The sequence below is a fragment of the Chaetodon trifascialis genome, chromosome 3 (genome assembly GCF_039877785.1).
Source record: "Chaetodon trifascialis isolate fChaTrf1 chromosome 3, fChaTrf1.hap1, whole genome shotgun sequence".
NCBI lineage: Eukaryota > Metazoa > Chordata > Actinopteri > Chaetodontiformes > Chaetodontidae > Chaetodon > Chaetodon trifascialis.
This window is the reverse complement of record NC_092058.1, coordinates 18,235,322-18,262,048: the sequence shown is the minus strand read 5'-3', so window position 1 is coordinate 18,262,048 and position 26,727 is coordinate 18,235,322. Positions and strand designations below refer to the sequence as shown.

At 39.5% G+C, this 26,727-nt stretch overlaps 3 protein-coding genes and 1 pseudogene across 9 annotated transcripts in view; 2 read left to right on the top strand and 2 right to left on the bottom strand.

The window, feature by feature from the left end:
- Positions 1-26,727, top strand: part of LOC139350657 (leucine-rich repeat neuronal protein 2-like) — an 88,627-nt gene that overhangs the window by 35,303 nt on the left and 26,597 nt on the right. The gene's annotated exons all lie outside the window — the stretch shown is intronic.
- arfgap1 (ADP-ribosylation factor GTPase activating protein 1) lies at positions 923-13,344 on the bottom strand. 7 transcript variants are annotated; one of them, XM_070958446.1, is made up of 14 exons: positions 12,913-13,344; positions 10,197-10,267; positions 9,536-9,645; positions 8,944-9,115; positions 8,585-8,685; positions 8,409-8,495; positions 8,208-8,322; positions 8,052-8,108; positions 7,878-7,910; positions 7,596-7,625; positions 6,765-6,821; positions 5,314-5,373; positions 4,719-4,774; positions 923-4,604 (listed from the first exon to the last, which is right to left on the bottom strand). In XM_070958446.1, exons 2-14 carry the CDS (start codon positions 10,254-10,256, stop codon positions 4,265-4,267), a joined length of 1,278 nt encoding a protein of 425 aa, XP_070814547.1. In that variant the 5' UTR covers positions 10,257-10,267; positions 12,913-13,344; the 3' UTR covers positions 923-4,264. The 7 variants fall into 7 exon arrangements, with proteins under 7 accessions (XP_070814547.1, XP_070814549.1, XP_070814548.1 ...); XM_070958448.1 differs by lacking the exon at positions 5,314-5,373 and having other exon boundaries at positions 4,719-4,768; XM_070958447.1 differs by lacking the exon at positions 7,596-7,625 and having other exon boundaries at positions 12,913-13,118.
- On the top strand, positions 14,609-16,081 carry LOC139327882 (ammonium transporter Rh type B pseudogene; annotated as a pseudogene).
- Positions 19,528-20,813, bottom strand: LOC139329350 (signaling threshold-regulating transmembrane adapter 1-like). Its single transcript, XM_070959629.1, has 5 exons — positions 20,782-20,813; positions 20,662-20,689; positions 20,473-20,534; positions 20,327-20,397; positions 19,528-20,065 (listed from the first exon to the last, which is right to left on the bottom strand). The coding sequence occupies exons 3-5, from the start codon at positions 20,516-20,518 to the stop codon at positions 19,817-19,819; spliced, it is 366 nt and encodes a 121-aa protein (XP_070815730.1). The 5' UTR covers positions 20,519-20,534; positions 20,662-20,689; positions 20,782-20,813; the 3' UTR covers positions 19,528-19,816.

Genomic DNA, 26,727 nt, shown 5'->3' with positions numbered 1-26,727 from the left:
TTGACAGTAAAGATCTCTGACAGGGTGTACTACTGAGGCTTAATGAGGATTCATACTGTACACAGGTTGCATCACATATAGAAACGATTTCATTTTCTCCTATTAGTCAAGCCCAAACTAAGAAAACCAAAGATGAGAACATTAAATAACAGATCTAGTTTATGCGGCCCATGTTTTTTCAGATCTTGGCCTGATCACTTTTGTTTAATACTTAATGAATCGTAATTGGTCGTTTTGTGTTCACACAGGACTCCACATGTTCTTTAGACACAAAGTGAAATCACTACTGTCCAGTGCAAATCCCATAAACATCTTGCATCTGCACTGAACGTCAGGGCAAATGGCTGTAACTCGTTATTTTCAGCTTGTTTTGCCTGATATCAGTGTGACGGCCATAACATTCCTCTTGCATTTGCAAAAAGGACATTAAAGGTTTAATCTATAGATCCACAACTTCATTTTCCTACAATCACAATTGGTTATAAATTGCACTGAAAATTGTTACTTTTAACATGCTTTTTTCTTCTGTTCTCTGACAACAATATAATTCATAGAAATTCAAAATATAATGCTGTATGGCTGGTGAGGGTTCACATTAAACATGCTGTGCGCCCTCTTACTGAAGGTTCATTGTTACATATGATTTGACTCTACCTGCCCATGACAACATCCATTCACTCACAGGCACAGCTGTGGTAATTATCGGCTGATAGCTCCCTATGGGAACAGTAGTATAAAAAAAGTATGACATACTGAGCCACCAACATACCACAGCATGTCAAAACCCTTTCCTTAGGAAGCTTGTGTGAAATTACGCCAAACAAACAAGCACTTCATTGGACAAATCATCTCTGTGACCCAAACTAACTCCTCTAACATTTTCACATTGTGTGTCAAGTCTCTTTCTCAAATAGTCAACAAATGGCTCCAGATACTGCACCACACAGGCAGCAAGTAAAATACCACTGCATTCACGGCACAGTACATTTTTATTGAGCACAGAAACTATGTGTACAGGAAAAATATCCACAGCCTCGACTGAGTTGGTAACACTGGCTCACCTCATGGGATGGCTGCTGGTGAAACTTGAAGGGGCAAGCAGACAACTGCACTGAATGTTTTTAGCTCCACATTACATCTCATGCATGACATCAAAAATAGTATTTCTGACATAATAGTTGCATCAACGAACACGGACATACCCGATCTCAAATGTTCAACAGGCACAGACACTGAGCTCGACTGCTGCTCTGCAAAGTTTAGAATCAGACTCCATCAGGTTTATTAAAAGGAAAAGAAAGAAAATTCTCACCTTATATCAAGACCTATGGGATGCATTTCAGTCAATGACACATTCTGCAGTTGATCCATGAATCAAGTGTACCAGTAACCCCAACAGGACATTCACCAATAAAAAAGTTCTGGTGTTTCAGAACTATTAGCTCTTTTACAGATTTCAGACCAGCGACTGTTCAAATATTTCCCTTTTTTTTACACTGTCAGACATCACAGTGCTTCTTCCATTCAAACAAACGGTCATAAAGCTTCAGAAATATAGGGAAAGCAGAGGGTGACAATATACCATTTGACATTACCTTTGAGGGTGATTTACTGACATGTACACCTCACTGCGTCAGAGACACACAGGCAAACTGACACCAACAGAAAGCAATCACAGCTGTTTAAGGTTTGAATACACGGCCATACATGAGCACATGACTGCAGAGGTTCAGTGACACGAATGTTCCAGGAGTGATTTTTTTTTCTTTTTACATAATTGCATCGTCACTGAGAACACACAACAATGTAGGCCCGTGTTTGCCACTTTGCGTTAACACATGTTTCAGCAAAGGCAAAATGGGGCAACAGCAAACCGAGCCTGCTGTCAAGTAGTGGCCATCAAAACAACGCTGAAAGGTTAAGACATAAAATAAACATGTTCACTACTGAAGATTTGGCAGTAACCTGAAGACTTCTCAGAGGTAGGAAATGGGCATGGAATAAAGTTGTCAGGATTCATCCTTCACATGTTAAAACCAGTGACAGTAAAATGTTATTTTTACCAATCATGACACCCCATGAGTACTGCAACACCCTAATAACAAACGATAATCCAGCAGCTACACTGCGCTGCTACACTGCTCTGTGGGTGGTTAATAAATGACTACTGACTGGCCATTTCCTGATCACAGACATCAAGCCTCAAAGAATCAGATGCAAACGAAGCATGCTGAGATATCCTTGGATACTGCAGACAAATCAAACCTGGAGTTGTTTCAGGTGGAATTTGAGTTTAGTTTGAGCAGTTTGCATCATTCATGAAGGTTGAGCATCTGTAGGGCTAGCACATGCACAAACATGAAACTTTACAGGCATTTACAGTATGATTAAGTGGCAACACCTCATGTTGTAGGGAAGTAAAGGCCACATAGGGAAATGAGGTGCTGCAAAATTGGCCTAGTTCTAAACCTCGACAGCTAATTTGAAGATTACCAATCATACCAAATTTCACGCAGACTACATTCCTACTTGTTAAAACGATGAGCTCTTCATGATGCAATGTGAGTCCAGCTGCCATTTCATCTGAGTGAGGGATGCACTAGGTTGATTAAATTAATTCATAACAAGTGTTTGAGAGCTCTGACAATCAAGGCAGCCAGCGTATAATGAGCCTCATTAATATTACTCCGCCATTCAGATGTTAATACAAGTGTGAAGATATCCGTGACACTGAATCGTACCACATAATGACCACGGTGCAATGACACGGATGTGGAGAGCAGCTCGCACAGAGCTGCTTCATATGAGATGAAAGGCAGTTAGAGGCAACACCACAGAGTTAACACTGTGGTCTACAGTCCCCATCTGTGGCCCTACTTCAGCCTGGGTTCAACGACTTACAGATGAAAACAGTACTGTTCCCCTCTTCTCTCCCAATAGATCTGTGACTACTGGCAGGTACTGTGACAATTCATTACAGAGTTTGATTTTCTGAGCAATTTCTGGCAAGCTGTATCCTGGCAATTTTCAACCCAAACAGATTAATTTCAAATGATGATTAATTTCAGCTGTAAAAAAAAAAAAAAAAAAAAAGTAAAAGACGTTTAAAAAAAAACACCAACATAATAAATTGCAACATGTTGCAGAATAAAGTGACAATACTTGAGGAGTTTCACAACAAAGAAAAAATCTTCATATGATGTTGGGGATATGCTTCAAAGAATACTTTAACTGAGGACCTTTGCAATGACTGCTCGAATGGGAATCACCACAATCAACCAATCAAAATTTGTTTCAAGAGCTCATTGATGGTAATTAATTACATCTATTTTGAGAAAAAGCTAAGTTTTAAGTCTGCTTGTCTCCATGACACCAATGTATTTATCATATACCAATTTAACCATTTTATCAGAGGGGCAGTTATTCATCATTCATTATTCATAAATTCATCCTCTAAGCATCATGCTGTATCATTTTCTGGTCTAGATGACATGATGGTGTTGTATTAGCAGCTTTCGAATTCCTTGACTATTTGCACATTTTTAACCAAACTCATAACAAATTATTTTCATTTCAAATGTTCAGATCCATATAGAATTTGTTAAGTGGGAGCCAATTTTTTACAGTGGATATTTTAACTTTAATTAAACACTTTGCGACTACAGTATGTAAAGAGCTCCATTCTGTCAAAAACATTTTTCTAAATCAATTTTCCACAACCAAAATGTGCAAAGAGTCCAGGAGCAGAACAAATCAAACTGATTGAACACACAGAAAATAATGGCATTAGAGTTTAGTCAATCATACTGTATCTACAAGGATTAGTATTTACACGGTCACATTTTCTCTTTCATGCATCATTTTTTTAAGTGGTAAGCTGAAAACCAGTATCATTAAACCCGTCAAACACACCATCAACACTAGCTCATTCACCATTTAGAGTATTATATTTGGGCAATTTATGATCATATCTACACTGATTTATCTTAGTTCCTTGTGATGAAGGTAATTTACAATAAAATAAAAGACTGCCAGTTAATATGGTTGTAATTTTAAGAATATTCCTTTAACAATGACATCAACTTAACCCTGGGCTTCATTTATTGTTTCTTAGGTTTATAATAAATAGATTTTGAATGGAATGCCAGGAACTTAGCTGATGCAGCTTTTTCCCTGAAAGTGCCAGTGAGATGAACAGAGAGAGAAACAGAAGGGGAAAGGCCCGAGTGGGGAAAGGGTGAGGAGATGAATGGTTGTGAGGTCACTACCAGTCTGCATTATCCCAGGTTTCCTCTGCAGGTTTCGTGGGACTCTTCTTCGTCTTACCATCCGCGTTCTCCCAGTTGTTGTCCCAGGCCTCCCAGCTCTCCTCTGTGCTGTGTTTGTTGTTGGACGCTGCTTCGGAGCCCCAATTGTCCCAACTGTCAGAGCTCTTCTTTGCAGAATTATCTGCGATGGTCCAGCTGTCACTGCTGGGAGATTTCTTGGCCTTTAAGGAGTTGCTGCTGCCAAAGGTTTCCCAGAAGTCCTTTCCGACAGGCTGGCTCGAGCTGCCCTGATATCCCTCAGTGGCATCCATGTTTTGGTAGCTCTCTCCAGCAGACCTGAGCACATTCAAACCATGAAGAAATGCTGAGGCAGTCCATGCTGCATAAATCACACAGTATACAAGATGTTGTATGTGGACGAGTTAAATAGCATGAAGTTGTTGTTATTACCCATCCTCTGGTTTTCCCGAGAAGAGATTAGTCAATTTTGAACCAGCTCCCTGAACCTAAACAACAGAAAACACTTGAGCTGACAACATTTGTGTGCAGTTATTACTAAAAGTGTTAAAACATCATGACTTTGAGAGAAACAAAGACTAACACATAGTCTTTTACTTCATTATAAAACTAAACCCAGACTCCAAATCTAAAGGGGGTAAAAATGATACTGAGAGAATTTAAATACTATAAAAAATATTGATGTTTACTGCACAACAAATGAAAACATTGTGCTGTAATTCTGATGTTAGCAACAGAACTAGAGGCAGAAATAAGAAAACATCTGTGTGTACTTTATATCACAGAGGTTGACTACTGAGTACTCACCACCAGATTAGAAATGGCAGCGAGAAAAACAAGAGATTACATTAAATTAGTATTGTTCAAACATTCATCATCAGAGCAAAACCAGTCTCCTTTGAGGATCATGATGTGTGTGAATCTGCAGTTTTTGAGTATCTGCACAGTGTCGGATCAGAGCTCCTGCTCCTCACTCAGGGGACTGGTTTTGCGTCTGTGCAGCGTGGCAGAGGTCTGCCCATCCTACCTTGTTTGCCAGCCCAGCCATGCTGACTGCCATCTCATCTAGCAATTTGCCATCTCTCACCTGGATGAGCCAAATCATTATTAAAAACTAACAAAAACAACAACTTCCAGTCTCATACGTTTGTCAAACGAAACAAGTAGTGAGCAACAGTTTGCCTTTGATTGTACGTGAAGTGATCTGCGTTGTGTTAAGGGCACTGATCGATCAATCAACATGAGAAAATAATAACATTAAAGGTTATTCTTCTCAAGAGTTAATAACCCCAAAGTAATGCAGCTACACCCACTTTGCAAGAGAGTGAGAAGAATTCTACAAAAGCACCAACTATAGATACTTTAATCACCAAAACCAGCTGTACATTAGAAGGCAGAAGCATTCTGTTTGATACCAGTCTCTCAGACGCTGGCCTTTCTCATCCCATTAATCAAACCTGGACCATAAACCACCACACAGCCGGGTGAAAGACAGCTAATTAAAAAGAAGGCTCTTAAATTTATTGTCTTTTATTTTGCTTTATGAACATTAGTATGTTGTCTTATGGCAGCACAGGACTCATTTGAGCTCATGAAAAGACACATCCAGGAGCTGCTCGCTTGACAGTAAGCGTTAGAGCAGTTATGTGGAAGCACTCACTGTGACGTCAGGGATGGTCACATATAATTCCCTTCATACGTGTTGCCAAAAACAAAGCTTATTTTCATGCACTGATAATCTGCAAAGCCAGTGAGCCATTGTCAGTTGAGGAGCTCCAGGTTGTGTCATTGCATGCTTACAGGACTCAAACTTACAAACCTAAAGACCAAGACTGTGGCATTTTATCTTTTGCTTCTGGCCGAGTGAGAGAATTTCAATTCGGTTGTATTGCCAGATAAATGGGAAAATACATTTGGTTTGGATCTTTGTATTAAATGTAGATTTCTTTATTTGTGAGGGAGAGTGTGGCCCAGCTTTGAAGGTGAATTGGACTTTAAAATGTCACACTGATATCAGGACTACACGGTCTGCTGCCGTTGTAACAGGCTCTGCACGTTGAAGTGTCGAGAAGGCTCCTGTAACTGACCAACGTGATGCTTTGAAAGCCTGCAGTGAAGCCTGAATGCCTTTGAAATGAGGCATGATATCTGAACAAAGACTTTGGCTCCTAAAAATATATAACTGTTCTTTTAAGCCTTGTCCAGTGACAGTGCTGAGAGTTCACACTGAGTCCCAAATAAACAGTTCACAGCTTTGTGCGTCTCGCTGAGTCACTGACTGGAAGAAACAAAGGTCTGACTTCTTTTGCATCCTTCAAACCGAGCTTCTGTCGTTTAATGTAAGCTGGAATAAAGCAGATAGACTGACACAGACGAGCAGTGTAGAAAATAGCACATTCACATCTGAAGCTGTTTTTTTTCCTTGTCTAAAGCACTCTATCACACCACCAAGTCAACAACTTCAAACATCAATGTTACCTTTTCTTGGGTAGGTTTGATAACATTCTCATTTAATGTCTGTCCTAACTCTGTGGCCTAGTTGGAAGTCAGAGGGGAGAATTCACTTGAATGAAACACAGTTTGACATTCACAGTAGAGCAAGACACTGAGCTGCTTGTTCTGCAGTTGCATGAAGTGACTGATCATTCCCATTCACCATGACACTGAACCAGCACTAGAGGGTGTAATGGCTCAACACACACTTGCATCATCAGTGTACACTAAAGTACATCATGTTTGCTTTTTTTCCCTCCTGAGTTCTGCACAGTAACATGTTGCATAAAGGATTTATGATGTCTCCTCAGGATTGTTGCCTTATTTAGGGAAAAATAATAAAACAACTGAGCAGTCAACACCACATACCCCCCCAAAAAATCTACCAAATGTTGCAAAACAATGCGTCACATTTTCTTTAACATACCATTCCACCTCCGCAGTGCTGTTAGCAGTCAACATAAACACTATCATGCATGGATGGATAACCTTTTATCAGTGAATTTGAGTGAGCAGTTCATGGAACAACATTTCTGTATTAGGGGTAGGAATTAAAGGCATTCTGTCACCCACAATACAGCTGTCTTTCACAGGTTATCCATAAACTCAAAGAGCAGGTACCAACACAGACTCAACGCTTTGTCTTAGAATATTAAGCAGAAGCATGTGAAGATGACATTCACTATTTTGCTGCTTCACTGTTGAAAAAAGAACTAACAAGCTGACAAAAATAAAGAAAATGGATAATACAGTACGTGTCTTAAAATAAAAACACATGATGAGGAAAAAGCGCCATGCACCTATTATCTGCTTTACCGGTTCTGGGGGCGCTTTATAGCCCTTCAACTACATCCAGAGAAGGCAAAGAGATATTAAAGTAGGAGTTATTACAACTTGAAAGTTTACATTAAATGTCAAAAGGTTCAACAAGCAAAATTGCAAACATTTTGTGAACACGCTAGTAAATCCCTTAAGTACTATTCAATACAGTGGACGGAAAAGGACAGAGGAAGGCTAAGGTCATTACGTAATCCTGACAGACAAAAAACCTTATTAGCAGTACTTTTAACAGGCTACCCAAGAATATATTAGTCTTACCTTTAAGGTTGCTTGGTTTGCCAGTTTAGATGTCTGTATGAGGGGGAAAACCAGAAAAAAAATGAATGAATTACCTGTATCTGAAGTAAGAGTTGTCACTTTTATGCAGAAATTCTGACACAAATTCAGTGCTGCACAAATACAAGAAAACACTTATCGCGTAAATACACTCACATTATCTTTAGCAATAGAGGCAAACTTGCTAGCTCCAACAGTGAAACTGTTCCAACCCTGCAAACAAAACAAAAAAAGACACAAAACAACTGTGACAGGGGAAGAAAAATACAACAAAAACAACAATCCTGCCAAAAGATACACATCAAGACCTACTGAATAAAAAGAAGACATGGCATTGTTGATGAAGTCATCCTCTTTCTTCTCTGGGGTCACTGTGTTGCCAAAGCCAACATACCGATTCTCCTGATTCCCACTGTATCCCCCTCCACTGAAGAGACATAAAAAACACTTGATTTAGAGAAAACAACAGAAGAGTGCACAAGCAACTACACTGAAAGAGCACAGGGCTCTCACCTCTGATATGAGTTAACGTCATCACTCAGCCAGTCTTCAAATGCTTTGTCGCTGGATTTCGCTGAGTTTTGTCCAGGTCCCCCAGAGCTATATGACAGAAACATGAATTCACTGCTTTAATGCCTGTCCAGGATCTGACATTACGCAAACCCTGTTAAAATTTTCCTTCAATTTACCGATGAGAGGATGAAAGGCTGGTCTTGGGCTGAGGAGATGTCCAGTTTCTGGCAGGGGATGTCTCAATGGACCACTCCTTGCCCTCTGCTAAAGTTGCAACCTGTCATATACAGTGTCCAAAGAGGGTGAGTCAGTCTGACCAACACAGGACACCAACTGGACCATTTGTCTTTAACGTTTAAACCTCACAAACAGAAGTGGATTTCTACTGACAAACAAGTAAACTGTATGAACTCCCTATCTGACTTGATGGAGAATTTAGCCCTGAATGTGAAACATATAGGAAATTAATACAGTCGTGGTCTCTCTTTCTGTAAGAACATCTTTTATTCATAGACATCAGGTCTGCACACCTCACCTTGTCTCTAAAGAGTGCAGCAGCTTTGCTGTTGTATTTCTCCTGTAAAGTCCAGGTGGGATCATAATCATCTTGGATTTCAAGAAACAGGCGGAATTTTCCATTTCCTCCTGCTTTCATCTTCTCAAGCTCAATATCTTTCCACTTGTCCATGGTGACAGAGCGCACAAAACTGCAGATATGACAGAGGAGATAAACTACCCATTATCAGGCTGTAACATTTCAGTGGTAAAGAATGAAAGGTACACATTGACTTCTCTGGGCTGTCCAGCTGTTAATAAGCAAAGTTGTTACCATGACAGAGTATATTCAACTATCTCCTCCATGCATTTCCAATAGATAATACACCTTATGTGTTCCAAGGATAATTTTGATGTCTATGTGCTGAACTGTTAGAGTTCATCTACAAGCTCAGCGTACCCACATATAGAATTTGATTTCAGTTTGTTGAATCAAACAATAAATGAATAAACATGCAATCATCAGTGCAATCATCTGGTTGTGTGTGATTAATAGATGCCACGCAGTATTTACCATCATTGGAACATCTCCAAAAAATCCTCAACAACATAATATATAACACTACTCTTACCTTAGATGTACTCCCAGGCCCCTGTGCTTTCCAGAGCACTCAAGGCAAATCCAGATCCCGTAGGTCACGCTAACCCATTGAGGATTAAATGCCCCACACTCAAAACATAGCTGGAAAAAGAAGAAGACAGATTGGACAATTAATGACTTTATGCATCTGTTCAAAAAATTACAGAGACGGATGTCCAGACCTCTGTACATGAAGATATGCAGACAGACTCTGACTCTTAACGTAAAGAAGAAATGTCACAAAAAGCTGATTTCTTCTTTATCCTATTACAACAAAGCCCTCTTTGTACTGTAAACATATACTCGATGAGTTGAGTTATTCTCTATAAGTATTCCAGTTAAAGAATACCATGAAAATAACACATTTACTGTTGGGATAGGAGACATTATATCTGTCCTACTGTCATTGCTACTGATGCAGGCCAGCAAGATGTCCACTGGCAGTGAAATTCTCACCTAAAATTACTCCCACTATTTATCTGAACAAGGATGAAAGCGGGGATATTTTGTGAAGGATTGTGGGAAGGCACTTCATCGCAAGCCTCCAAGCCACCTGCTACATGCTGTGCGAATTATAAGGTTGGAGGGAGGTGAAACTATTTTGACTAAGAAGTGAAAGAAAGACACATGAATAAGTTGCCATGAAGACTTACGTTATTCTCGTCTTGGGTTCTCACTTCCTTCAGAACTCTTCTGGTCCTTGGACTTGCCATGTTGACCCACCCTGAAAGAGAATTGCAGAGGATCATCTTAAGTATAACATTTAGTTAATAAAGCAGATTATCAAAATATTTATGCAAATCTGTTCAAAACAACAAATTATGCTCCTGATATTTGAACACAAATTTATGTTAGCAAGTCAGATCTTGAAGGAAAGCCTATAACTGAATAAAATCAGGTCAATACCACAACAAATTACATATTCCCATTGAACTGTCTCATCAAGTGACACATAATTTTTTCTATCATATAACAGAGGTCAGTTTTCATTTGTGAATTTGAACCACGCTCTCCAAAAGCTGGTTAGCAGAGGAGAGAAACTGCTTTGATGAAGTCATCTAAAACAAACCTGGACCTGCTCCATAGACAGCAAGCTTGTTTGAGATGAACTGTGCCTCACTTGGAGAGCGGATGAAAGCAGCAGGTAGCACACATGAGAAGTGACAGAAAGCTGCAGTAAAGCCCTCCCAGAACGTCACAGGAAGTCAGCTCAATATTCATCAGATGGCACGTTACTGCTGACAAGTTGAAAACTTAGTATATACATAAATCCAGCTTCTGAAGTCACAAATAATTGCAGTTTACTGATGTGGATGTTATGAGGGATAACACATATGAGAATCTCATATCGTTATTGTATATATTGTGAGGAGGGTTGCATCTAATAATTATTTGTACTGTAATTAATCTTTGGATTATTCTTGGGTATTTGTTCGGTCTATAAAACATTCCAAAAATTCTGAGGTGATGTTTTCAATTACTGGTTTTGTTTGATACAAAGCTATTCAGTTATAATGCAGCAGATCTTCACAGGTATGAAGCTGAAATCTGTGAATGTTTGCCATTGCTACTCAATAAATGTCTTAAACCATTCAACTGAGGATTTAAATTGTTAACTCATTTTCTGTTGATCGACTAATCGATTAGCAGACTAATCGTCTCTGACAGCCGTTTTCATTTCTTTAATTCAAGATGAATAGTCGTTGCCCGTGGCACTGTGACGCCACAGCAAGTCAGCAGCAAGTTGTCCGGACCTCTAACCAGCAGGCATTAATGTGCACTGATCACCAACAATTGCTACTGCAAAAGCCTGGCTGACCTCAAATAAAGTAAGCGATTAATGAAGCAACTACCAGGTTTTTTGAGACATGAACCTTTGTTACAGCAGTCATAGCAGGGAAAGAACAGGCATTACTAACAAAACTGTCAATGGCGCTGTCCCAGTAATTTAATTTAAATTAAGCCATCATTAATTGTATTAAAGCACACGTGCTTTTCCTATTGTGACACATCAAAATGCTTTTTGTGAAAAAGGTTTATCCTACCTAAACTAATTTCAGATAGAATACCATAAACAAACACTACAGTCACTCATGACTTCAGTGTCAATGGACAGTTACAATTACAGTTAGTCATTTGGCAGAGCTTTTATCCAAAGCGATGTACATATGAATTCACACACCAATGGCACAGCATCAGGGGCAGTTTTGGGGTTCAGTATCTTTCCCAAGGGTACTTTGGCATGTGGACTGCCGTGGCCAGGGATCGAACCACTGACCTCCTGATAGGTGGACAATCGCTCTACCTGAGCCACAGCCGCCCACAATGGACCTACACCAAAACATGTCACCTAAAGACACCATCCTATCAAGATACTCTAATTCAAAAAGTTTAAATGAAACTGTTAGTTTTGTCAAAAGATAAGATCTATATTGTGTGTTTCTTTTTGTCAACGAATCCCATGAAAAGACAAGAACCAACAATGAACTGATCAATGAACTGATCCCCATAAAAATACATTAAATTTACAATGACACAATGATCACCTAATCCAGTTAACATCTAATCATTGCAGCAAATAGTTTAAAGACACTGACGTTACTATCCAGAAATCACTGGACCAGTACAACTTCTGGATTTGGGTGGATTCTCGGATAGATGTGATGTTTTCACAGAGAGGTACCCTTTACAAATCCACACAGACGCTCAAATGAATCTGAGGGAAAGGAAATTCTCAGTCGATTGGTAAGTTTAAATTCCCTGAACCAGCTTTTGCTTCACTGAGCAAAATAGAGGAAAAACAGGTTCCTCGTCGAACCCAGGCTTTGCCAACATTTGAGATTCCTAGAAGCAAACTGACTGATTTTAAGAGTCAAGCTTCTGGGGACAGATAAAAATGTACATTTGTCGTCAAGAGCAAGGCTGCTGGTTAAGCTATTAATCAGGCTTTGATATCATTTTATTTTGTCAAGATTCTCTCGAGGCAAGGCCTTCATGCAAATAGCCATTACTGTATAATTATTAATTAGACAGCATGTCGAACGTCTATCAGGTCATGATGCCATTTGTGTCTAGTGGAAATTCAATCACTGTTGGTAAAACTGAGCGTTTCCACACAGAACTGCAGTCGTGTCAACGCTCCTCGACTCGTAACAAACACTACAGATGTTATACATCTGGTTCCGTGTATATTGAACAATGTGCGTCTACGCCGCTAAGATCATTTCGAGATGTCTTGCTTTAGTTGAGCATTTAAAGCTTATTTTCAAACGGACACCTCATCAAATACTTGGAAATTTGAGAGAACTGATATGGTGAGTGACTGACAATGCTAACGTTAGCTGTGGACGAAGCTAACTGATCCGTTACCTGTCTGTGATTGATGGAACCGAAGACGCTGTTTTCAGAGGCTCTGCTGGCTCCGCCGATGAATTCAACGAAGGCTTTTCTTCTGTGGCGGAGGCACAGCGACTACAATGCTGTCACTTACTGTGTAAGGCCAGCAGAAGTGTATTATAACGATGGACTGCTGATGTTAAACACCGGTAGCCATGTTCCTGTTTGCATACGTTGGCAGTGCAATGCATCATGGGAGTCAGTTTTTTTTCTCCCCCGTTCGCTCTTTTTTCTTTTCCTTCTTCATCTTCATCATCATCTTCTTCTTCTTCTTCTTCTTCTTCTTCTTCTTCTTCTTCTTCTTCTTCTTCGTCTCTCTTTATGGTTTAAGTCTCTGCTTCCTCCACTGCTTCGGAGTGTCAACAAGTTTTTCCTCTGTCTGCTTCTCTGTTTTATGTCTCTGCTGCCCCCACAGCTTTGCAGTGTGAAGATATACGAACCCGACTGTGATGTCCATAAAGCTAGGATACATATAAAGACTAATGCATAAAACAAACGTGAATTGAAGCTTTAGGTTTTCACCTTGCCCATCTGTTAACCCGTACAATGTATATGTGTGTGTGTGTGTGTGTGTGTGTGTGTGTGTGTGTGTGTGTGTGTGTGTGTGTGTGTGTGTGTGTGTGTGTGTGTGTTTAAATGTCCTGTAGCATATAGCAGCATTGACAATAAAGTTGACTTGACTGACTGCACCACAGTGACAGAATTTATTTTATTTTATTTAATATCTAAAGGAAAGTATCTACATTTTCTCCTTCCAACTCTTAAGTATATTACCTTTCTTGTTTTTCATTTTTATTCAGGGGCTTTTTGTAACAAAAGAATTTCCATTTCCATTTGATAACCATTGTTTAAACCATTACAATAGTTTGAACAATGGTTAGGGGGTTGGACTTATGTAAATGAGATGCAATGAGCAGCACTGTGCCAGCCCTGGTAGGTGAGAATTTTTCAGGCTGGATTTCTCACTAAACTAATCTGAGGAGTGCCTACATTCAAATGACCACATGTTCTTCAAATATTTTCAGATTTCCATGTGTTAGACATCGTTGGAAAGTTTAGAAACTACACTTTACTTTCAGAATCTGTAAAAAACTCAAAATGCCCCCCAGGAGACTGGTTGCTGGTTTTCTCGTGGCTGGTCACGGGAAAATGAGCCATATAGTATGTCATACTATATGGCTCATTTCAGGAATGATTTTAGGAAATCAAGAACTTTATCAGTGTTTTAGTTCCCCTGCCATAGTAAAGATCAAATAAACTACCAGCCCTCTTGTGGGAACAGACTGTAGGTTTGATTATATGTGTTCATACAGCTGCCTTGAATAGTCCTGAATCTTTATTAATATATTTGACTGGCAGCCAGACAATAACCTTTAAAACATCACTTTTGAGTTTGTTATGCTTTATTAAGAAAAACCTTTGTTGTATAACATCTTTATTTTTTAGATTTAAATTTAGATAGGGCTGTGATGAGAAGCAGGTGGGGAAAAGAAGGATTGTGAAGGATTAAAGTACAGTCTGCACTCAGTTTGCAGTGTTAAATAACAGTGTTCCACGTGGGGTTATGGTCATCACGCTATCAGCTGTTCTTATCTTTTATCTCTATAGAATAGTGGTATAAAAGGGTTGCTGCAACAGCCGGGGAAGCAGCAGTGAGCTCTGCATCACCATGAATGTGTCTACAAGTTTGAAGGTGCGCCTGCCAGCCTTCGTGCTGGTGATGGAGGTTGTCATGGTAGTTCTTTATGCCCTCTTCGTCACTTACGATGACAATGCCAATGCTAAGATGCAAAATAATGAGACCAACCCAATGGAAAACTCCATGTATCGTGACTATCCCTACTTTGCTGACGTGCAAATGATGATCTTCATGGGCTTCGGCTGCCTGCTGGCCTTCTTCCGATTCTACGGCTTCAGTGGGATGGTCTTCAACTTTCTTACAGCTACATTCACGATCCAGTGGGCAATCCTGATACAAGGTTTCTTCCAGTTTTACTATGACGGTAAAATTCACCTCGGAGTGATCAACCTGGTGAATGCAGAATTCGCCTGCGCTGTGGTGCTCATCTCTTTTGGAGCTGTGCTTGGGAAGACCAGCCCAGTTCAGCTTCTCGTCATGGCTTTGCTGGAGATCCCCATTTTTGCTGTCACAGAGTGGGCTGTACTGAAATACATTAGGATCAATGATGCAGGTGGATCTATTCTCATTCATCTTTTTGCCTGCTACTTTGGTCTAGGGGTGACATTTGTGCTTTACCGCCCGAGCCTGAATATGGGCCATGCTAAAGAGATCACTAGTTATCATTCTGACATTCTCTCTGTGATGGGAACCCTGTTCCTCTGGGTGTTCTGGCCTTCATTCAACTCTGCTCTGACCTTAAAGGGTGATGATCAACACAGAGCAATACTCCACACGTTTCTAGGTCTTAGCTCATCCACTATCACTGCCTTTGCACTCTCTGCAGCATTCAGTAAGAGAGGTAAGCTCACAATGGCTGATATTCAGAATGTGACCCTGGCAGGAGGTGTGACCGTTGGGGCTTCTGTGGACATGATGATTTCCCCTGTAGCTGCATACGCCTTGGGCATCATGGGCTGCACTGCCTGTTTCTTGGGCTACAAGTACCTGTCCCCCTTTCTGGCCCGACGCATGAGGATCCAAGACCAGTGTGGTATTCACAACCTCCACGGGCTCACAGGCCTCATATCATCCACAGCAGGCATCTGTGCTATCCTCTTAGCAACAGAAGAAACCTACGGGCCCAGCATGTATCAGATCTTCTCCCACCGTGCTCCACCTGAGGGAGATCCAAAGCTCCTGGAGCTGCAGAGTCAGATTCCTGGGCTGAAGCCGGGCTTGGGTCGCACTGCGAAGGAGCAAGCTCTGTACCAGGTGGCAGCTGTCGTTGTCACCATTGCAGCCTCTGCAATTGGCGGGATGCTCACTGGTTTGGTCATGAAGCTGCCCTACATGGCGTCCCCATCTGACAAGGACTGCTTTGATGATGAGCTCTTCTTTGACATGCCCTCTGACTTTGACTGTGTAGAAGAGCTCAAGAAACCCATAAGCTTTGATGAAAAAGTACAAATGAATTCCATGAAGTCCGAAATCTCAGCTGTCAGAGAAAAGCAGTCATCATGAGTCATTCCGTTTTTAAACTATTGTCATTACAGCTGTTTCCAAATGCAGATGTTTTTCACACTTGGTTTTATGCCTGTTGCATAGATAAAATGTATTTGGGATTTGAGTTGAAGGGTTCTTCATCCAAAGCTGTTTAATGTCGTAGTTAATCTTTTGCATGTACAATGGAAAGATATGTGATGTAATTATATTACGTTTTAGAAATTTGAAGTAAATTATTTTTATTATTATTATTTTATTTTTAATTAGTACACTAATGCATCTTATGTATTACTAATAATATGTTTTCTATTTAAGACATGCACAGATTAATCTCACAGGTTAATTTAATAAAACTCTCAGCTTTAATTAATTTTTCCCTTTCATTGTACATTCATAATTAATGGTATCCTCAATGTACACTGCCTCCTCAGTGAACCGGTCAACATTGTCCTTGTGGTTTAAAAAGCTGTTATCAAGGAGCTAATGTACATTTGACATGCATCATCTCCTGTGTGCTGCATGTTTGATTACAGGGCTGGAACAGTGGAAATGAAATGAGGATATAAAGAAGCGCTTAAAGATGGTGAATACATTGGATATCTTGTCATTTTTTGTTGAACATATATATTGTATTAAGTTTCCTATTTTGTGATGATGCTAGCATGTTTACAGGTGTTTTCAGTTAACTAGCATCTCTCCTTTAAATGCTGAGTGGACAACATTTGATATCTTTCTGTTGAACCACGTTAACCAATAACACGGGATCCGATTTCTACACAATCAGCAAACTAAGTTGAGTTAGCTAGCCTGGTCATTCATTAACTCATGTTCATTTGTAATTAATCAAATGTCTGCGGTAAGATGTGATCCTCCATTGATTTGTTGACAGAAATCTACATGAAGGACCAGGCACTATTTTACCATTTGTTGTTGAGATATTCCAAGTTTTGAATCCTGTGTCGTGTTGCTTTTCTGTCCATCTGGGCGGGAAAACTTGTAATGATGTCTCGTTTCTCATAGTGATAAAATCGTTTTTAAAAATGAGAACATTGCTTCATAATGATGAGGTGATTATCATGAGAAAACATCCTAGAATTTTTATTCGAGGAATGCATTACACAATCTTAACTTACCACACCAAATATATGCTCTCTCTGTTAATACACATTCATGTGCTTCATTGTTATCGACCCCAAAAGAGGGACAAAGGCCAGCGAGGGGGCGTTGGTGTCCAACAAGCAGCTGTTGATCTACATGTGACTGTCTGCATAAAACAACCTCATGGACTCTAAGTGGGCTTTGGGCCACAGCACATGTGCACACAGGACCTCGCTTTCACAAAGAAACAGCCCACACTGCAACCACGTGGTCATGATATTTCCAGGTAACAAGTCCAGGTATTATGGTCTGTTTATTGTCATGAAAGATGGATACTGAAGGTAAGGTGCATTGAGTTTGATACGTAAGTGGTATACAAATTGTTGAGAACATGTCAATAATTTTTATTATATGAAGTGCATTGGTAAATGTAATGTGCCATAGGCATCTCTTGTCATAGTTCAGGACAAAAAAAGAAAGTGAATACAGGGTACATGGATGAGGACATGCAGACTGAGAACTTGTTCAGCACGAGGAATTGTGTTTTTATGGATCGTGTTTTATGTATTCTACAAAAATTAAATGATGTCAATTTGTCAGTCACTGAATGGATACTGCACTGACTTTAATAAAAGACTAATTTTGTGAGGCATTCACTTGTCCAACTCATTTCTGTGCTCACAATTTTGCAGGTTTTTTTCTACATTCTACATTTATATAGTACATTTTACAGTAAAAAACTGTGAACTGTGGCGATTACAGTAGGAACACTAAAATAGCAGTATCGTGCAAACAACCAGCTGACAGTATTATACTGCAAAGCTAAAAATAATACAGCCCAGAACCTTGATTTTTTTTTACAGTAATAAACTGTTGTTATGGATTACAGTACACTGTAGAGTAACAGTTTCATGCTGGCAACTGTAGCTGCCAGTAGTTTATTGTAGTTTAACAAGGGAATTTCTTACAGTGCACATTTGAATAAATTGATCTTGTTGCAAAACCTTTCCAGTCATTTATTTTCAGTGTCACAGTTCGGAGTCAGTGTCTTTCTCCCCATAAAACTGAAATGGACTTTCAGCAGTTGTTATATAACCATGTCTCATCCTGCTGTTGACATCCTGCTGATGCTAGCCACATGAGGCATCTGAGATATCACTATAAGACCAATCCATAAACAACTGCTTAATGCCAAATCTGCCAGCATTTCTGGAGATCAAGGCAGTGTACTATACAATTAAAATTTGGTAAAGATCCAAAGCTTGAACAAAGAGTTGTAACGTTGTAAAATGAAGAACATATTTGAGTCAGTATAAAGTTTATTGGGTGATTAAAAAAATGGTGTTAGCAGGTGTTGGTTTGTCCTGCAAGATTGTGGTCACCTGTATTAAAGTGCATGTCATTAGTTACAAAGGTAAAGAATTTTGTCTATCACCACCGAGTACTTCAGTAAATGATGTGGTCAACATAGTGCCTTATCTAATCATGGACAATGGGAAAGCAAAGTTCTCAGCTCACAGAACGCTGATGCAAACTCTGATGTTGAATTTCGGAAACTGTGTGTCATGTATACAGACAAAAATGTTTTGGGGTATTAAATAAGCTCACAAATCCAATTATTAAGAGGATATAGCATCCACAATATTACATTTTTTTAATTTAGTGTCATCACTTTTGTGGTGAGAACATCACACCACTGTGACAATAACTACTGTGAAACGTGACTTCTGATAAAAGACTGCAGCGACATTCTGATATGGGAAAGTTGGCTGGACCATCGTGACTTCAGCCACTTCAGCCATTTTCTTTTTAAGACTCAATCTCTGCATTTTCACAGGTGCTACACGTGGCTGTTGTTGCATTCACATCACTGATTGTGGTGACAGCACTGATTCTGAATCAGATTTTGATATGATTTAGAAACTCTTCACAACAATAGAAGTGACTCCCTCGTTCTGTTGGAGGACAGTGTTATAACTGTCCTGCAAATAGTTCTAAATCATTATGAGAGCTTATTATCACACTGATAAGTGCCTCCTGACCTGTTATCACTGCCATCATAAATGAGTTATGTAAAATACAAAGTGCGGACTCTAACTAGTAGTCGGCCAAAAAATAAAAAGAAATGACCACCGATAATGATAAATGACATTTCACATTCATCTAATGAAGGTTTCTGTCTCTGAATTTAACACATGTAGCTACATGCTAGTTTTGAAGCCAAGTGTGAAGAGTAAACCTGAAACTTGAAGTTGAATTCTTTGGTGAAAAAAACATATCAGACACAAATTATTATTCAAAGCAGAGTATTTTTATGTCTTAAAACAGGTCTTCAGTAAAGATCACACAATTAATTAGTCCCAGTGTGATTTATTATAGAATCAACAATTAATTTAAGGATATATGATATTAACAATCAAATGCTTCAGAAACATCAACAACATCAAAACAAGGCAAGTATCAAAAACACATTGAGCATTAGCCAATAAAACTAGTACAATTCAGTTAGTCTGCTTGAGAGGTATGACATGCATCACTTCACACAGGGGTTGGGATTATTGATATAACAAAGAACAAAGGGCGCCATCCTGTGGTGGCAGGCCAGGTTGCACAATCACCATTTGTGGCATCTCAGCATCAGGGTTGGAGCTCTTTTCACAGATGGTTGGCGTAGCCCTCTCCGTCGTCTGCAGTGTCCACAGTTTTGGTGCGCTGAGTTTGCACAGAGGCATACAAGTCAGACATGGTGGATAGGGCGTCTGTGTTGCCTTCATCTTCCTTCCCCGACTCTGACGGCTCCTCTAGCTGAACTACATCTGCGTACTGTATCTGTGGTGAGCTGCGGCCAGCCTGCTGTCTGGGAGCCTTCAGGGTCAGGTTGGCATAGCAGTCCTGAGTTCTGGACTGGAAGGAGAAACAAAACGCACAACATCTTCACATAACGTTATACGAGCAGGACAGGTTTATAGTGTTATCCAATCTCATCCTTCTGAGTCATTTTTTTCATGTCGCTGCTTCTGCTTGCTTTCTATGCTACTGCTGCTTTCCCTTGTCCTTTAAAGGAAAGTGTTGCTGTGAAGGTTAGTGACGCCTGTGAACTAACGGCAGATGCAGAGTGTGATGTGGACCTACAGGTAAAAACCTCAGGCTTTGTGAAGACTCTACCTGTGAGTCAGAAGTGACTCTCTGTTGATCCCTTGAGTGTGGAGCATCAGCTTTGTTGAGCAAAGTCGTGCCTGTGGAAAACAACATCACACTGTAAGCAGACACAGATAACGGCATATAGAGAGACACTTGTACAAAGCACTTACTTGTTTGCATGTAGCTTATGTTTCCATAAATAGGATTTTCTTCCATCTGCCTTACGCTCCGTCTTAAATTGGACAAACAGACAGGAATATATATATTTTTTTCTGTTTGGCACTGAGTTGTTAAAACGCAGACAATTGAAGAGAAATTAATTTTGCCTCCTTTGAACAGTGAATATATAAGCAACATACCTTTTTCTTGGTTGACATATCCCTTTTCCTGTTGTAGTATAAAGGATAATACGTTCACCATCAGATACAAGAAAACATTTGTTTTCACTGAACTTTTTTAAAAGCAAGTCATGAAATTACCTGAGCAACATCTTGATACACAGCAAAAAATATTCCAACATAGTGAGAGGACCAGCACTGTGCCGAGAACCCCGAATACCACATGTGGGATAGATGGTTTACATGACGAGTCGGCACCTGGAGAAACAGAAAAATAACTTTATTTATCATGAATCATAAGATGACCTGTTTTAAAATAGGAGAAAATATCCCTCTTTGAATTTACTCCTGCTGCATTGAAAAAGTTCAACGGCAAAACACAAGATGTCCATTCTCAGTGTCTGGAAGCAATATGTTTCTGTATCACACCTCTCTTAAGTTGCAGTTTGGGCCATTTTCGAGTGGAGCGGGACTTCAAGTACCATTGAATCACACGGACTGAATTCATCTTCAGCCTTGTAAGTCATAGGTGAAAACCACTTCTCATATAAAATAGGAAGTTTAACCGACCCACTCACCCACAGTGAGGTGGCAGGCTGACCACTGTAGCACCGTGTCGCCCCACACAGAATCAAACAACACTGACTGTAGGAATAAAGGGCCATGGCAAGTTTATTTACAGAGCACAAGCTGGGTAAGACAGGACAATAAAACAAATCATGGAAAGAAACACAGCAGCGGTGGCCTTAAGCAAGAAGCTTACACAGCCACCTTCTTCAGTGGATCTGCCCAGTCGTCTGCAGATGATGCGGATGATGCGGTTTTACTGAGATGTTCACAAACACATGAGTGTGTGAACTGAGTGACTGCACAGTGCATTAGGTTTTTGCTGCAAGAATACATGCTCAGCAAAACATGTTGGATCCATTTCCTGCTTCAAAGAGGAAAGACATTTGCAAAACCTTATTTCAGTCCAACGCACAGTAGCAGACTACTCATTTCACTGAACCTGTATCTGGCTTGACTAAAGTAAAATATTATACAGTATATCATAATAAAGGCGAAAGCTGATAAACCTGCACATAAACAATATAGGATTTAAAATACTCAGAGGACCAGTGTATAGGATTTAGTTGTTGTGTTTGGTTACCTTTGAATGAGTTCTTCCATGTTTCACTCCATTGTTTCTACAGTAGCCCAGAACAGACAAACCAAACCTGTCTTTCACGGCCACCGTAGGGTCTTCAGACACACTGAAGTGTGGGTGAGGAGAGGGGTAATCATTTGGTTGCAATCTGCAACCTCAATGCTAGCTGACACTAAATCCTACACACTGATGCTTAAAATCAGCTTTGCAAATGTTTTATGAGGAAGAAAATGCATCCATCATATTTGCTAGACCTCAAGGATACAATGAGTTTTAGTTAACAGATTAAGTATTCAGCTGCTGCTGCTGCTGATGTGTGTGTGTGTGTGTGTGTGTGTGTGTGTGTGTGTGTGTGTGTGTGTGTGTGTGTGTGTGTGTGTGTGTGTGTGTGTGACCTGGTATTTATCACATTGTGGGGGCAAAAATCTGTTTCCACAGTCACATTGTGGGGACTCACATGCTTTATGGTTAGGTACCGGGTTAGGAACAGGCAAATAGTGGTTAAGGTTAGGGTTAGGGTAAGGCTCCAGGAAATGAATGTAAGTCTGTGTAATGTCCCCACAAGTGATAAAAACAATCCTTGTGTGTGTGTGGTGTTGAGGGAGATGTTTTGAGTGGGAGAGAGATGCTTAAAAAATAGCCCTTAACTGACCTTTAGTCCAGTCCTGGCCTTAAAGATTCTAACTTATATTTGATTGGACCACAAAAAATATGGAATAAATAAAGGGGATCATACCCATGTGGTAATCTCTTAATCCTGCCTTTTTATATATATCTGTTCAGGGTACACTCATGAGATAGTCTGACCAATCCGTCCCACAACTTTGATGTATTTCTTTAACTTGATACAGACAATTTATTTAAAACACTGACGTATGATCACCTTAGAAAGTTGCTTATTTACACATCCAGCAGATACAGAACAATGTTAGCATTCATTCAGAGTTGTGTTTATTGCCACCTAATAACTTTTCTTTTAGCTCTGTTTTTGGTCTCCACCAACTCTTGAGAGAAAGATCATGCTCTTTAGCTGCTGAAGGCTGAGCATTGTTCACCTGCCTGTCATGGCAGCATGGCACAGCTCCGGCTCCATTTCCTATTTCTTCACGTTCATGCCTTCCATTAATAGTGTCAAGTATTGGTGGTAAGTAGCTGTGCCATCCATATTCATGCTACCTGCACTCAAAAGACCAAGATTCCTTGCGAATAGAACATGCGCAGAACACAAATTAATGTTCCATTCAATGGGGATATTCCGATAGGCGTATACATGACCAAATATTCGGGCTAGAAAAGGAGTAACCCGTAGTCAGTGACTACGTTTACATGCAGCCAATATTCGGAATATTGACCATAACCCGAATCACAATCTGTCTGCCGTTTGGCACCGGGCAGGTCATGTACAACAAGTTATTGTAGTGCTTTTACAGTGAAAAACACAGTGTCTTTCAGTTCATTGCTAGAGCTGAAAAGAACTGCAGCCAGCTAATAAACATTACAAGTACTACAAAATAGTAACTACATGTGACCCCTTATACATAAGACACTCGGTTAATTGTTAACAGTTAGTTGTTAATTCAAAGATACTGATGAGCAAAACTTTAGAATTGGCTGTAGGGTGGAGTGAGTACAGTTGAGACATGTGTACAGTTGAAACACCCTTAATATCTTGCCCACGCTGCAAGGCTGAGCCGCCATTTTTACTCAGCACATGCATATTAGCATCCTCTTTGGTAGTGGGAAATTTGAAGAGTGTTAGCATCTCCTGTCAGAAGATATCAGCAAACGTCTTTTAACTAAGGTAAGAATTTCACTTTACCATGTCCCTTCCACAATGAATAGCTTATTATCCTTTTGTGACCATCAAACATAACTTACATCATTGCAAACGTTATTGTGTGCCCTAAAAAAACTCACATATTTCATGCTAACCTAGCATGTTAGCTCACTGCACAATCTAGAGAAATACACAGTGGTTAGCGGGGTACAGTTGAGACACAATGTCTCAACTGTACCCATGATAGAGTTCTATTACATCACATGCTGTTAAGTTGTGCAGTGTAATGATAACATGTTATAAGTCATAATAAGAGCACAAACAAAGAAAATGAAAATAAAATTTAGTATTTGCGACACTTGAACAATGTTATATTAATGGACATCTTTTTAACCATGAATGATATAAAAACAATTTAGCATGCGGTGTAATAGGCAAGGTGGTAGAACAGGTACAGTTGATACAGCCTTTATGGGATGTGTAGCCTAGCCTACTTCAGAGTTTAGAAATAAAAGGCTTGCAGTGTGTGTGCGTGTTAGCTATGTTGTGTAGCCTGTATGGAATTTTTGTTGATGTTTGTATTCTTGTGCTTTTCCTATTGCAGGATGCCCCACTGAGAGTTAGGACCAAAAATAGGGGAGGGCCAGCACAGGTCTAGGTTAGAGAGTAATGGGTGTCATGCTCCAGATGTGGCATGTGGTCTCATGTAGAATGCACAGCTGGCAACCAAAGTTACATTATGCCATCACTGTGAGGAGTGAATTAATGATTATGTTTTTTGTTTTTTGTTTAGTTTTGTATTATTGCTTGTTTACGATAATATTCCATTGTTTATTGTAATTTCAATAAAGAGGAATGAATTTATATTGAATTATCTTGTCAAATTGTCATTTTTTAAAAAAGTTTATTGCATTTACAATTGATGTTCAGTCATCATCAATGGATTTCAATAGGTGTCATTGATCAATAATAATTAACTTAAATAATAATAACAAATTAAACAGCATATGAAAATTCACTTATTTTCAGTGTATAGTTTTTGTGCAATATCTGTTCAAAAATGGAGAAGCAAAAAGTGTCTCAACTGTACTCAGTCTACCCTACAATAGATGATTGAGAGCTGGTCATGAACCCTCTCTATACTTAACAGGAAAAATACACCACTCTCTGGGTGGCCATTGGTTGTTGATGTGTCACCACAGAGTCCCTGAGTGTCCTGTCATGGCAAATGCAAAAACGGAGTTGGTAAGCACAAAAGCAAACAGGCAACTGATCAGCAATCAAAACACAAATTGACAAAAGAAGCCCCATTTTAGCTCTATTTTACTCACTGTATTAATTTGTGGATTCAGCTTTTATCTATCTTTAACGACTATATTATCAAAAGTAATTTACAAATGCTACATGTCTATTATCTATCTGAATGATCTCCTCGCAGAAAACTCAGCTCTTCCACAAGAACATGGACTGAGAACTCTTCTGTCTTCATACTATCTAAGTATACCATGTAACCTAACTAGTCCTTAACCAGTGGCTCAATGTTTTCTTCTACAAACTGTGATAAACCATTCTTTGTGCCAACGATTGTTGGCTGACTGGTACTTAACTTCTTTCCGCAGACAAAAGGGTCTAACAGATTCCCAGTATTACTTTCAAATACTGTAAATCTAGTGTAACGATCAGCCTTTAGTTTTTCCACAGCTCTTGGATGTAACATCAGATTTGACAGATGTCAAATGTCAGAGCTGGTCTGATGGTGTAATCATGAATACTCAGCATGTTTGGCCTATTAGAAGCAATCAGTCACTCTCACATCAAGCCTTACATCAAGGATCATCATCGTTACTGCTCACATTCAAATGACATTTAGTATATCTTCAATCAAGACTTACCAGGTGGCATGGTATTGTTCTCCATGGAAATGAAGCGTTAACCAAGGAAAATTCTCTTTGTGTGTCTCTTTTCAGATACTGTAAATGTGACGAACCAGACTACAGCATCTGTTGCATGTTTGTGCTCTCAGTGTGATGCTGTTCAACAGAAGAAAGCATTGTTTTTCAAAGGGCTGTTAACACGTTACAGGATGTGTGCTTTTGCAGAAAGCCACAAACTTTTTTTAGACCGAGAGTAACACCAAGAGAAGAAGTAGTGAGACTTTGAATCTCTTTTGACAAAATTAAGGAATATTCACACATAAAAATAGATGCAACTTTCAATTTGTGCCTTTGACAACATAAAAAGTCACATTTAACATGCAGTATCTACTATATTTAGCATTTTGTCATGTTTCAATGATGGCAAGTAAAAGTAAATCAAAGGAAACTAACTAAAAATGAACTCATCCCAAATGCAGTGCCATAGATTTCTATATACACCTGTTAAGCCAACCGTGAGCTGTGAGGACAAAAATACACCAGTGACAATGACTGCGAGGAACCAGTAAGTGTGAAGAAAAGCCCCATTATCGGTGCCTTCACCTTCAGGAGCGAAATAGACTTGATTTGTTTTATTTCTATCATGATGACCTGAGTCAAAACCTTTCTCTGTGTGTCGGTGGAGCTGCTAAATCTGGCCTGCAGTCTGGCAAAACACATTCCAAACTAGCTACTGTGAAACAAATGAGATCTGATAGAAGGTTGACGTCACCATGGACCAGTGTGCCATTTAAAGACATGCGTTTACAATGCACATGTGGGATAAAATATTTACATGGCTATTCAGGTCTTGGTTTACCTGATTCTAATATATCCACGTTTCTAACCTGTTGGTGCAGCAGTGATGTGTTTGGCATTGTTTTTTTTTTTTTCTTGAGGTTTCAGTGTATAGTATGTTATTGATGCAAATAAGCTACATCTGCATCATGAGGTCATTTATGGAAGCTCATGGGGGACTATATTAAGATGAAAATGCAAGCTTGAAAATGAATGGATTTCCAAAATAGCATTATAATCTCCATTTGAGTATGTTTTTTTTTTTTTTCTTTTTATTTCCCAGAAATGCAGTAATCCAATCATTTGGGTGTTCAATGACCATATTAAAATGAAAACGGTAAAGATGTTTGACACTGTATTTTCAAAGACTTAAAATGCTCCAAAGTGAACAATATTCAAATGTAGTAAGACAAACGGCACTGCCAGTCAATTGTATTTACACTTACATGACC

What these genes read in the sequence shown, in the direction of transcription:
- LOC139329350 (XM_070959629.1), bottom strand. Translation starts at nt 20,518, where the DNA reads ATGGAAGAAAATCCTATTTATGGAAACATAAGCTACATGCAAACAA. An exon ending in CATAAGCTACATGCAAACAA is followed by an intron (nt 20,398 to 20,472) that starts GTAAGTGCTTTG and finishes TGTTTTCCACAG; the next exon opens with GCACGACTTTGCTCAACAAA. An exon ending in GAGTCACTTCTGACTCACAG is followed by an intron (nt 20,066 to 20,326) that starts GTAGAGTCTTCA and finishes TTCTCCTTCCAG; the next exon opens with TCCAGAACTCAGGACTGCTA.
- arfgap1 (XM_070958446.1), bottom strand. Translation starts at nt 10,256, where the DNA reads ATGGCAAGTCCAAGGACCAGAAGAGTTCTGAAGGAAGTGAGAACCCAA. An exon ending in GACGTTAACTCATATCAGAG is followed by an intron (nt 8,323 to 8,408) that starts GTGAGAGCCCTG and finishes ATGTCTCTTCAG; the next exon opens with TGGAGGGGGATACAGTGGGA. An exon ending in ATAAAGCGCCCCCAGAACCG is followed by an intron (nt 6,822 to 7,595) that starts GTAAAGCAGATA and finishes ACTTCCAACTAG; the next exon opens with GCCACAGAGTTAGGACAGAC.